This window comes from Solanum verrucosum, unplaced genomic scaffold, assembly GCF_900185275.1.
Source record: "Solanum verrucosum unplaced genomic scaffold, falcon-dt-bn FXZP01000245.1, whole genome shotgun sequence".
Taxonomy (NCBI): Eukaryota; Viridiplantae; Streptophyta; class Magnoliopsida; order Solanales; family Solanaceae; genus Solanum; species Solanum verrucosum.
The window spans coordinates 122,652-136,870 of NW_026019998.1; the positions used below are offsets into that span (position 1 = coordinate 122,652).

At 35.4% G+C, this 14,219-nt stretch overlaps 1 protein-coding gene across 1 annotated transcript; it reads right to left on the reverse strand.

The window, feature by feature from the left end:
• Positions 1-11,747: 11,747 nt before the first annotated feature.
• On the reverse strand, positions 11,748-12,914 carry LOC125819379 (F-box protein CPR1-like). The gene has a single exon (XM_049498821.1). It carries the CDS (start codon positions 12,912-12,914, stop codon positions 11,748-11,750), a length of 1,167 nt encoding a protein of 388 aa, XP_049354778.1.
• Between the last annotated feature and the right edge of the window lie 1,305 nt (positions 12,915-14,219).

A 14,219-nucleotide genomic window follows, 5' to 3' on the forward strand; every position in this document is an offset into this window, starting at 1 on the left:
CTTGAAGGATTGTACTTCAACCATTGACATAGTACACATCCTTAATAGTGTGTTCCATAGATTTTTCCAAACATGCCTACACCTAAAATATACCCTTTCTTGCCATCGCCAAATGAGACACCTCCACCTTGAAGTGCCTTGAGAGAAGAAGTTTTGCAATTTTCTCAGTCAGGTGTTTTGAGCATCCACTATTCATAAACCAACACTGACTGATGCTCCCTCCTCTCACTTGCATAGCAAATCACTTGTTAGCCTTGGGAACCTATTTGAGACAGAGTTCCCAGTAAGTAGATAATGAAGTGATAAGAAAATCTTTTGTTTAGTAAGGCAGACTGGTTTTCTTTAACTCGGGACCCGAAGCAGGACCAGGTCCCTTCTTCAGTTTATTCCTCTATTTGGAATAGTTTGACGAACTTCCTTCATATTTTTTCAAAATCAGACAATCTTTCTTAAGATGTCCATCTCTGCCACAATGCACACACAACAGATTATCAGCATCAGAAACATTTTTGTTGTGAGGATTGTATGGGGAATTTATCTTCTCACAGCCCAGCCCTTTTCTACTGTTGTTGCCTTGACCAATTAGATTTGTAAGAATCTTAGACGAATTGGTCCATTTGAGGGATCGTTCCTCTTTTACACGGACCAGGTCCCTCTCCAACACAAGATTTCTCTCTAGAGATGATTTCATCTTCATTTCAGTAATGTGCAGCTTATTTTCAAGCTCCAGCTGCAAGCTGCTAGCATCATTCTTTCCTTTAAAAATTTACTAGTCGCCCATTTTATCTTTTTCTTCAGTTCTAGATTTTCAGCTTCTAGAACAACCATTTGACTTTCAATATCAGATATTTAGGCAACTAAAACAATTTTTCCATCTTGAGAGATGTCTAGGCTATTGCTCACAAGATCCTTCTCAGTTGTCAACTCACTTATCAAATCAAGTAAAACAACAACTAGCTTTCTCAATTTACTAGTAGAAAAGGTATTCGAGTTTTGCTTGAAATATGATAGAGTTACCTTTTCATCAACATCTTCCTCATCTAACTTTGCCATGAAAGCATCATCTGAGTGTTTAGAATCATCTGAATCACTTGAGAAATTTTCCTATGCAGTCAGATCCTTCTTCACCGCCCGGAAAAAGGCTTCTCTTCTGCTTATCTTGGGACGGACCTGGTCCCCCTCTTTGTCTTTACCTTCTTCAGTCTTGACATATTCCCTGTGGTCAGCCTTGTACATGGGACAATTTCCAATTGAGTGATCTGGTTGATCACACTTGTAACACACTTCACTTGAGCTGGTATCATTGTCATAATTTTCTTTCTTCTTATTAGCATCATTAGTCAGATCTGCCCTCATTTCTTCACCTTTGAGAATGAGACCCTTCCATTTTTATGCATCTCATGAGCTTGAAGATGCTCAAATAGTGCACACATAGTCATTTCTCCAGGTTCCCTTGTCTTATTACCAGTCGCAAAACCATTTGTCCAAGATCTGGGAGAAATTTCCAGAATCTTGGAGAATTGTCTAAACACGGGGACTGGTTCTTCAAGGAGCATGAGCTCATCTGTAATGGTGGAGAATCTTGTGCGCATTTCATAAATAGGTTAACCTTCTTTCATGGTGAAACTTTCGAACTGAGCAGTAAAGAGATCTAGCTTAGAACTGATCATCAAACAGAGGAGGTCTTGTGGGAGACTGACTTCTTTGCACGCTCACTGGTGTCGTCATATCCTTTAGGAATCTCTCTCTTGGTGTTAACCAAATAGAGAGCCCAGGCTCTGATACCAATTGTTGGAATGTATGCGTCCACCAGTGATCTCGGGACCAGGTCCCTCGACAGAATAACAGTGCAGAAAATAAATAGCACAATGTAAAACATGCACAAGAGTTTTACGTGGAAAACCCCCTGCTCAAGGGCGGTGAATACCACGACCTGTCCTCACAGGCTTTTCAACCCAAACTCCATTTCACTGAAACGGAGCAACGATTCAGATTACAACTTCTTGCAACCTAAGAATTTACCTCTAAATCCCTTCCCCCTCAATGTAGTAACTCTACCACAAAGAAAGCAACTAAGCAGATACAACAATGCCCACTAAGCTACCTAACTCTAGATAACTTAGAATTTGACTAAGCAGATACAACACTGCCCACTAAATCAGTTACCCTTAACTGACTTAGACTTTTAGATGAACAGAACAAAAAATCTAACTCCTTTATAACATAGGAATAGATTTACAATTTAAGCACATAAGATACACAACTCTAAATACAACTAGACGCTTCAGCACTCCATCTGGTCCCTTGTTGATATGAGTAGTGATCTTCCTTAAAGATGGCCTTCTCTTTTCAAGCTTGTGAAGTTTCAGAGAAAATCCAAGTTTTTGTTTGTCAAATCTTGAGTTTGTGTATTTTGGAAAGAGATTATATCAAAATGAACACAAAGTCCTTGGGACCGCCCATTGGCTGAGAGCCTGCCTCTCTGGAAGAATGTGCACCTACTACATCAAAAGTGGCAGCTTTTCTGACAGTTGTCTTGTCGTCCTTTCACATACGCAGTCTTGTAGGGACCAGGTCCTTTGCAAACTTTTCTTAGTAAGTTCTTGAGAAGACGTGTTGGTTCACTCTCCTTTTGAATGAATGAATGAATTAATTTGTTGTTTGTCATGTTGACTAAGTCAACCATAAATAGTTATTGACCATTGGACAAACAACTTCGTCCATTATGATTAGTGTAGTATGTTGACGCCTCACCAACTTCTGACACGATAGCTTTACAGTTGTACCCCATTATAGATCGGGACGAGAGAACTCAGTCGAGGATCGGGTCCCTGCAATTGTGAGCCACTAAAACAATCAATCTCGTCTGCTCTTCCTATTGGTGCAGTACACTGCATTTTTCACCTACCACCCGGCATGACAACTTTACAGTTGTACCCATTTGAATCTAGACGAGAGCACTCTGCCAGGGACCAGGTCCCTGCATTTGTAAGAATCATCAAAACACCTAGAATATAACAGTGCTTCTCGCATCACCAACATCTCGATATTACATTGATCATTATTATTTTCAAACTCTCTGTCAACCCCTCCATAAGAAGAAAATTATTTATAATAGGTAAAGCCTTTATTCAGATGTACGGATGTATGTAGACTTTTTCTTTTTCTGCCTCATCTCTTCATGGGAAGACTATACTGTGATAGCTCCATAGAATTTCCCATTCATCATGCCTCATCATTATCAAAATTGATTACTTATGGGTTGATATTTTTATTAATATACTGTACCATGTCCTTTAAAAGACTAATATTATATGTCTTAATTTCAATCAACAATAAATTCCTTCACCTTTACCTTCTACTATAAGCCTCCTTATTATCGACTAACTACAAAGTCCTTCTTTTGGTCTAGTTCGTAAACTAAAAAATTGATTCGCCATCAGATTAAATTTTTATGTTCTTCTCTCACCTTCATAATTTTTTTCCAAACCTGATAATCGCATTTAGGTTGACAATTACAGTGCATAATTTCTTTTTGGAATATTTGTTGTTTATGTATGAAGTCTAAAGAGATATTGAAGTTTTAAAGTTCCATCATATTTTTTTCAAAAAGAGCTTCGAAGGTGTCCTGAAGGCATCTGAATCCTAGACACCGTTTCTACTTGTCAATACCAAGCCCAAAATTAAATCCTGAGTGAGACAAGTCAAACTCGAGACAAAATTTAAATCTAAATCCATGCATAACCCCACAATTCAAATTATATATGCGTGGATTGTTATCTCATGTATTCAGGTTAGTCAAAAGTACAGAAATAGAAAAAAAAAGATGAAATTGACATAATGATTTTTAATCCGAGTCCACAGAAACCACTGTGTTTCCTTAAGAAATTTAATCCCATCATTGTACCCGAGGTTGCAGATTAATTCCTCTCAAGATAAAATGGATTAACCTGTTAAAGAAGTAGCGGTACCTCAAACTTCAATAACTTCAGCGAACGCAAGAACAACAACAAGAACACACACAGACTCAGTTGATCGACAATTTTATTTATGTAAGAAAATGTATGCAGAGAGGAAAAATTTTCAGTGTTTGAAAAAATGAAAAAGACCTCTTATTTATAGCCATTTGCAGCAAGGAACGCGTCTGTTCAGAAAATCTGTTCAAACCCATTTTTTCCAGAACATTCTGTCCTTTGGGAAAAGTAACGACTTTTCGAAAGGATTACCGTTTGGGAAAAGTAACGACTTTTTAGAAGGATTACCGTTACACGTAAATTTCAAATAAATTCAGTTGCGCCAAATTAATTTTGTTATTTAATTAACATTCTGAATTAATTTATAAGAGAAAGGAAATGATTTAACAAGATTGATTAAATAAATTTTGTCCAAAAATATTATCAATCAATCATTCGCCAAATCCAAATCCAAATCCGAAGCCGAGGCCGAGGGCGAGCGAGCAACGACGACGGCACGAGGGGGCACCGTCTTCTTAACCCTTTAAGAACTAAAGGAAGTGTTTCCTAATATAAGGACAACAATTTCCTTTCTTCTACCGATATGGTAAAAATGACCTTTCATTTGCACTTTTGCAATGATGACTTTTCATTTTCCCTCCAAAATTGGTTCCCCCACTTTCATTGGTTCTTCCACTTTCCATTTTCTCTTTTTATTTCCCATTCACACCTTGCTAAACCCAACAATCCCCCACATGAATAGGAAATGGCTATTGTTAAAACATATGCATGAAAAACTTGTGTGTCTTGTAAGTAAGGGTTAATCGCATCTGGATAAGTAGGTTTCCCTTTAAACTTTCCGTAGTGAACATATATCGGATATACTCGGTCAGTCGGTAGATTTGATATCTTTGAACCGTCGAGCTTTAGTGTATACCTAGACAACATAAGTCACACAATCAACCCTTGAACTGTTTTTGGTTCTCATTGTTTTGTTCGTTTCAGCCATGAACACATCTCGGTTAATAAGTGCTTAGAGAACTGGCCTTACCGGATTCTCCTTGAAGCGGCTTACACTTCACACTTACATAGGTGGTTTCTAACTGTGTTATCCCGTAGATACACTATTTGATATACCATGTATCAAACTTAGAAACCATTAAAAAGTCCTTATGCCTTTATCCTGGTTACTGAACATTGTCTCATCATGAGAATGGACCACCAAATATGTTTTGACAATGTTGAACTGTCATCTATGGCTTTGTTTTATCTCCTTGAACCTAGATCTTGGGATCTCCAGTCTTCTAGGTAGAGTTACCGCCACGATGACTTGTTCTCGGCCATAGTCCCATTCCCGTCGATGATCTCTCAACTCCCTCTCTAGTTAGGCCTTTTGTAAGTGGATCCGACACATTATCCTTTGACTTTACATAGTCAATTGTGATAATTCCACTAGAGAGTAGTTTTCTAACAGAGTTATGTCTTCGTCTTATGTGACGAGACTTTCCGTTATACATAACGCTTCCAGCCCTTCCTATTGCAGTTTGACTATCGCAGTGTATGCATATAGGGGCCATTGGTTTGGGCCAAAACGGAATATCTTCTAAGAATTCCGGAGCCATTCAGCTTCTTCACCTGCCTTGTCTAAGGCGATGAATTTTGACTCCATTGTAGAGCGAGCTATACATGTTTGTTTGGATGATTTCCAAGAAATTGCTCCTCCACCAATAGTGAAAACATATCCACTCGTGGATTTCGTTTCAGTTGACCCAGTAATCCAATTTGCATCACTATATCCTTCAAGAACTGCTGGATATTTGTTGTAATGCAAAGCATAGTTTTGAGTATCTTCTAAGTACCCCAAAACTCTCTTCATTGCCAACCAATGATTTTGATTGGGATTACTTGTGTATCGACTCAGTTTACTTATAGCGCAGGCTATGTCTGGTCGTGTACAATTCATGACATACATCAAGCTTCCCAATACTCTGGCGTAATCCAATTGAGATTGACTTTCACATTTATTCTTAGCAAGATTAAGGTTCACATCAATTGGGGTCTTTGCCTTTTTGAAATTCAAATACTTGAACTTTTCAAGTACCTTTTTAATATAATGAGATTGAGACAATGCTAGACCGTTAGGAGTTTTGTGAATCTTTATTCCCAATAACAAATCGGCTACTCCTAGATCTTTCATATCAAACTTACTAGCAAGCATACGCTTAATAGCTTTTATATTGGCAATGTCCTTGCTCATTATCAGCATGTCATCCACATATAGGCATACAATGACTTCCTAACCCGTAGTGTCTTTAATGTAAACACATTTATCACACTCATTGATCTTAAATCCATTTGACAACATGGTTTGATCAAACTTTGCATGCCATTGTTTCGGTGCTTGTTTTAGTCCATAAAGTGACTTAACAAGTTTGCATACTTTATTTTCTTTGCCGGGAACTACGAAGCCCTCAGGTTGTTCCATGTAGATTTCTTCCTCCAATTCTCCATTTAAGAATGCGATTTTCACATCCATTTGATGGATTTCAAGACCGTATACTGCAGCTAGGGCAATTAACATCCGAATTGATGTAATCCTAGTCACTGGCGAGTATGTGTCAAAATAATCAAGACCTTCTTTCTGTTTAAAGCCTTTGACAACAAGTCTTGCTTTATATTTGTCAATAGTTCCATCATCTTTCATCTTCTTTTTGAAGATCCATTTAGAACCCAAAGGTTTGTTCCCTGGAGGAAGATCAACCAACTCCCAGGTATGATTGCTTAAGATTGATTCAATCTCACTATTGACAGCCTCCTTCCAAGAGGTTGAGTCGCTAGACAACATCGCTTCCTTGAATGTTTGAGGCTCACTTTCAAGAAGGAATGTTACAAAATCAGATCCAAATGAAGTAGCTTTCCTTTGACGTTTACTGCGCCTTGGACTCTCTTCATTGGTTTCATTCTCTTTTGGTTCTTCTCGAGGTTGTTTAGACCCTCCACTAGATGACTCAAATCTAGTTTTATACGGATAGATATGTTCAAAAAATTTAGCATTATCTGATTCCATTACCGTATTATCATGAATATTCGGATGTTCGGACTTATGAACCAAAAATCGACATGCCTTACTATTTGTGGCATATCCAATGAATACACAATCCACAGTCTTAGGCCCTATTTTCACCCTCTTAGGTATAGGAACCTGGACTTTGGCAAGACACCCCCACACTTTGAAATATTTCAAGTTGGGGTTTCTACCTTTACATTTCTCATATGGAATAACATGTATCTTCGTATGAGGCACTCTATTGAGTATTCGATTTGCTGTAAGGATAGCCTCCCCCCACAAGTTTTGTGGTAAACCTGAACTTATAAGTAAGGCATTCATCATTTCCTTTAAAGTTCGGTTTTTTCTTTCTGCAATTCCATTAGATTGTGGAGAGTAAGGAGCAGTAGTTTGATGGATTATTCCATTTTCCAAACATATTTCTACAAATGGAGATTCATATTCTCCACCTCTATCACTTCTGATCATTTTGATCTTTCTATCCAACTGATTTTCAACTTCAGTCTTATATTGCCTAAATGCATCTATTGCTTCATCCTTACCATTTAGCAAATAGATATAACAATATTTAATGCAATCGTCAATAAAAGTTATGAAATACTTTTTCCCACCACGTGTTGGTGTTGACTTCATGTCACAAATATCAGTGTGAATCAGTTCTAAAGGATATGAACTCCTTGCAACAGATTTATAAGGATGCTTAGCATACTTAGATTCAATGCAAACTTGACATTTTGATTTATTACACTCAAATTTAGGCAAAACATTTAAGTTAATCAGTTTTCGCAAGGTTTTGTTATTAACGTGTCCCAAACATTCATGCCATAAACATTTAGACTCAAGCAAGTAAGAAGAAGCAGAATATTTATTCATATCAACTGCAATTACATTGAGTTTAAAAAGGCCCTCAGTGAGGTAACCTTTTCCTACATACATCTCATTCTTACTTACTACAACTTTATCAGAAACAAATACACATTTGAATCCATTCTTAGTCAGAACTGGTATAGAAACTAGGTTCTTTCGCAATTCCGGAACATACGAGACCCTGTTCAAAGTCACCACCTTGCCTGATGTCATCTTTAGGAGGATCTTGCCAGTTCCTTCCACCTTTGCAACAGCGGAATTTTCCATAAACAACTTCTCGTCTGTAGCTGCTGGAGTATATGATGAAAATAATTCTTTGTTGGCACAAACATGGCATGAGGCACCAGAATCTATCCACCATTCTCTTGGATTTCCAACCAAGTTGCATTCTGAAAGCATTGCACAAAGATCGTCCATCTCTCCTTTGGATTCAGCCAAATTTGCTTGATCCTTCTTCTTGTCCTTCTTGGGACCCCTACATTCAGTAGCCTTATGACCACGTTTGCCATAGTTGAAGCAACTTCCATTGAATTTCTTCTTAGGAGGATTGCTCTTTGGACCAGATGCTTTCTTTCTTTTCTTTGATTTTGTGGGATCTTCTTCAACAATATTTACTCCAGATATTGCTGAATTACCACGCGATCTCTTTTCTGCGGCCTTGTTATCCTCTTCGATTCTCAGCCTTACCATGAGATCTTCAACAGTCATCTCCTTGTGTTTATGTTTCAAGTAGTTTTTGAAGTCCTTCCACAATGGAGGTAACTTCTCAATAATTGCAGCCACTTGAAACGCATCATTCACAACCAATCCTACATTAAAGATTATGTGAGTATTAAGAATAAACTTAATATTTCCAACATAGGTATTAAATAAATTTATACCTTCAGCAAGGAGATCATGGATTATGACCTGCAATTCTTGAACTTGGGTGACGACGGTCTTACTGTCTATCATCTTATAGTCCAGAAACTTTGCCACAATAAACTTCGTCATTCCGGCATCCTCTGTTTTGTACTTCTTTTCTAAAGCATCCCAGAGTTCTTTTGAGGTTTTCATATTGTTGTACACATTGTACAGATCATCCTGCAGGCCACTCAGAATATAATTTTTACACAAAAAATCAGAATGTGTCCATGTTTCTGTTACCAAGAATCGTTCTTCAGGCGGAGTTTCATCCGACATAACAGGAACGTTCTCATTAATGAACCTCTGCAGACTCAACGTAGTCAGATAGAAGAACATCTTTTGTTGCCATCTCTTAAAGTCGACTCCAGAAAACTTTGCAGGTTTCTCAGCCGGTGCTAGGGCAGCATTTGAACAATTGTGTGCAACCGATGTTGTTGCAGCACTTACTGTTCCAGCATTTACTTGACTTGAATTAGTCATTTTTCTGTCACAAATAGCAGACAATTTAGTATGTGAAATACTACCAGTAAAGACTAAATCCTTACACAGACTGTTTCTGATTTAACGATAAAGTTTTTATGTTCTTTTAATCGTTAACCGAATGAATTTTAAAAATTCAAACAGAGTAGAAAACCATAAAGGTTTTAATCTCCAGAAACCTCAAATACATAAACTATTAAATTACTTAAGATTGTTATCTCCTGTATTCAGGTTAGTCAAAAGTACAGAAACAGAAAAAAAAAGATGAAATTGACATAATGATTTTTAATCCGAGTCCACAGAAACCACTGTGTTTCCTTAAGAAATTTAATCCCCTCACTGTACCCGAGGCTGCAGATTAATTCCTCCCAAGATAAAACGGATTAACCTGTTAAAGAAGTAGCGGTACCTCAAACTTCAATAACTTCAGCGAACGCAAGAACAGCAACAAGAGCACACACAGACTCAGTCGATTGACAATTTTATTTATGTAAGAAAATGTATGCAGAGAGGAAAAATTTTCAATGTTTGAAAAAATGAAAAAGACCTCTTATTTATATCCATTTGCAGCAAGGAACGCGTCTGTTCAGAAAATCTGTTTTTGTTATTTAATTAACATTCTGAATTAATTTATAAGAGAAAGGAAATGATTTAACAAGATATTTATTTATATCCATTTGCAGCAAGGAACGCGTCTGTTCAGAAAATCTGTTTTTGTTATTTAATTAACATTCTGAATTAATTTATAAGAGAAAAGAAATGATTTAACAAGATATCCAAATCCAAATCCGAAGTTGAGGCCGAGCGAGCGACGGCGACGGCGCGAGGGGGCACCTTCTTCTTAACCCTTTAAGAACTAAAGGAAGTGTTTCCTAATATAAGGACAACAATTTCATTTCTTCTACCAATATGGTAAAAATGACCTTTCATTTGCACTTTTGCAATGATGACTTTTCATTTTCCCTCCAAAATTGGTTCCCCCACTTTCATTGGTTCTTTCACTTTCCATTTTCTCTTTTTATTTCTCATTCACACCTTGCTAAACCCAACATGGATTTCAAATCAGTATTTGTAAATCAATGACTCTAATTTTTCAAGGCTTGGGCCTAAAGTTCTTAATTTCCACCATTAAATTTCGTGTTTGTAGGATATAAATATCACTAATACAATTTAATGGTGGAAATTGGGGATCTGTTTTTCTTTTTTTTGAACTTTCGGACATTCCAATACAATTTTAATTTAGATGGCCTAAGTTACATGTTGAAGGGGGATTTCACTTGGAATAGAAATAATTATAGCTTTACGCTAATGATTCTACACAACCATATAAACAATACATGTTCTTATGCTTGTTTGGGATATCTAGATCATGATATTAAAAGAAAAATTGAAGATTCTGGGTCCAAAACCTAAAAGCATCAAATATTTAAGCTGGATTCGAGATCTAATAAGAGATTTGAACTATTAGGTTTATGGGTAGCCTGGCAACGTCAGTTATCTCAGATTTTGACAATGAAATTTGGGGTAGACTTTGATTTTGACCTAGTCTAGTGAAGAATATGATAGAAAAGTTACATTGATGGATCTGATCTAAAATTGTGGACTTTCTTTTGAATAGATCAAGGTCATGTGTTTATTTGCAGTATGGAAAGGAGGTTCCATATGGATAATGTATTTTACACAATAAAAATATATGACCCTGTATATTTAAATTTAAAATATTTTAGAACTTCATGATATGGTAGTCAAAAAAGATATTGGTACCCTGCAAATAGTAGCAACGTTATTTCCATTAGTCAAAACAAGCAAATCTTTTTGCTAATTTGAATTAAATATGGAACAACCCAACTATGAATAGATTGAACCTACGCTTGAAGTCTTTACTTCTTCATATTTCTTAGCTAATCATAAATAATCAAATATCAAGTTTTGGTGCTAGTTTAAATTTCAGTCAAATAAAGTCCAACACATAAATTAATTCTAATTCGATAGTTTCTCATTTCGACCACCGACTACAAAAAATTCAAGGGATCCTTTCTTACGGTGTCTAACAATAGTCTTAAATAGGATGCAGTAGTAATGTTGACATTAATAATATTGGTATTAGTATGCATTGTTTGGTTTAGTATGTTAAAAACAACAAGCATTGCATAATTTTCTAAAATAAATATTTATTTAGAAAAATACACTTTTCACTAGTACGACGCTGAAAAGAATGCAGAAATGGTTGTGAACGGAAATTGTGTCGTTTAACATGCTAGTGCATGCATTAAAAACACTTACATTGATAATGCCCTGTATTAGTTATAATGTATAACTAACCATTGAAGAAGTATGTCAAATAAGGTATTATTAATACAGAAATTTCTTGCCTGCATTATTCTTTTAGATTAGTACAACCCAAATTCTTTAGTGCTAATATCAGTTGCACACAAACCTTGAAGATTAGGTAGTGAAGAGCTATACCATTTATTTTAAAATCCCTGAGCTTGTGTACCTTGACTGTTTTCCCTTAGAGTTGAAGTCAAGGATTCCTTATAAACTATAACCTTCAAGCTTCCAGGATATCCATGCAAATTATATTCCTTTACTTCATCTGAAATAAAATTATAGGAAATCAATTGTCCACTTCTGCTTTGAAGGAGTAATAAATCGTTCCAAATTGTTAAAGGGGATTCAATAGGAAGAGGTCTAATGGTGTATCCCATAATCCAAGAATCATTTACGCCGTAGTCTTTCATTGTCCAAATATCAATCACATCCGTTATTGGATCAATCTCACATGTTGGATCACGATAACAAATCAAGGTGAGAGAATCATTTAATATAACAAGGCCATAACACATGCCATTAGGAAAATAACAAGTATGAGGCATCTTAATATTGCGAAAAGTATCAGTGCTCATATCAAAACAAAGAATTACCTCTCCATCTCCACTTGCAAACCAATGACATACTCCCTTGTAAAATAATTCCGAACAAGGAGACCAATACACAGAGGGCAACGTTTCCTCTTCATAATACTGTTCTCTCCATGCATCAATGTTCAATTCATAAACCTCAACTTTGTTCCCTCTCACGCAAGGATCCTTGTAAGGATCCGTAGAAATTTCATTGATCCTAACAAATTTGTAATCATTCATCGTCAAGTCAATGCCAAATCCTAGACCACGAATATAACGGTCGAACCCCGGAGGACATATTTTGAATGGACTGGGTTGAAGCAGGTTGTATTTCCTAGTGGAGGGATTAAGTAAGACAACGTGTTCATTATCAGACAGGACAATTAGACCATTGTAAGGCCCCATGATATGTTGAGTCACACTACCAAAAGTTGTAGATAGATACGGAACATCTATATTTGGAGAAATGGGATAATGATCATCATCACAACCAGAAAGAAAAGATAAGACATTTTTATACTGATTAGGTCCTTCTTCGAAGGATCGTTTTAAGAGAATTAATTCGTCTTTGGTGGTGGTGAGGCGCTTCGCATGAAGATTGATAAAATAAGAGGAGTCCAATAGAGTACACCAAGTTTTGGAGATATACTTGTATCGCAATTGAGATTTCACTGCAAGTCTCAAAATAATACAGCTGGTGACATCTTGGGGCAATTTCTTCATAATTCCATCCGACATTGTGTATAATATTCGACATGTATGTTGCAATGGAAAATTTTCTGGATAGTAACAACTTCCTGAACATTTTCTATCTCTCATTTGAATTGGATCGGAAAAAACTTTTTCCTCGGACATTTCTCTCTCCCATCACACACGTGTGTTTTCTCATTTTTTCTATTGCAACATTTTACTAAAATAAATACTATTAAGTAACATAGTTTCCTCATAATTAAATTATAAAAATTAGCAAAATTTAATTCTTCAAAGTTGAGAAAAAAAATTAATTTTGTAGAAAACAAAATGAATCTATATATATAGATATAGGAGAAACATAGAGAAGGTGATGTGGCACCCCTCTAAGGCCTCCATTCCCATTTATATTTTTTTCTTCTTTTTTTGATTTTTCTTCTTCATTTTCTCAATAAATAATTGTTTATTAATTTAAAAATTCAATCATATTTACTATTCTAATTATGTCTAATAAGTTACAAAAAACCTTCATCTATTTATCTTCTCTGCTTATAAATAATATGCCTCTTCAACTTCTTTCTAACTATTGTTATGGTTTACCCAATCTATAAATAACAATCTTCTTTAGAGATGCTCAATGTCCATTTCCATTTTTTCATTCTTTCTTTTTCATCTTTCATGTACTTAATAATGTCATGATATGGTCTTCCCTTTGATAAAAATCATACATATATATTCTTCAAAAATTCATCATAGAGATGTTCACATTAGTTTGGTACGACTTCATCAAAATGAAGAAGGAAACTTAATTATCTTAGAAGATTCATCAAAAGAGATGGTCATATTAGAATAAAAGTTTGAATGGTTTCCAAATATTTTGAAGATTCATTAATGTATTGATTTAATTACAATTAATATTATTTTATTCTTTTTTATTTTATTTTGATTAGATATCTACAAACATTGTTATTATGCGGATGAATGCAGATGAAAAGTATCACGTTTTTGTTTTTGTTTTTGTTTTTGTGTGTATTTGTTTGTCAATTAATATTCTAAATTTTTTCGTCATTGTTGAAAGGTATAATATTACCTATGGTACATTTATCATAGCTATTAGATATTGTTACCCCTAAAAATATATTATATAGTCTATCATATTAGACATCAATCACAAAATAAATAAGTAAACCGTCTGTTTAGTATTTTTAAAACTTTTAACTAATAAATAAATTATTTAATGAAAAGAATGAAGAAAAAATCTCAAAGTTATTTTATAGTTATGCTATAATAAATGTGCATTTGTGATTAATATATATTTAACTTATAATTATTTAAAGCAAAAATTATCTATCT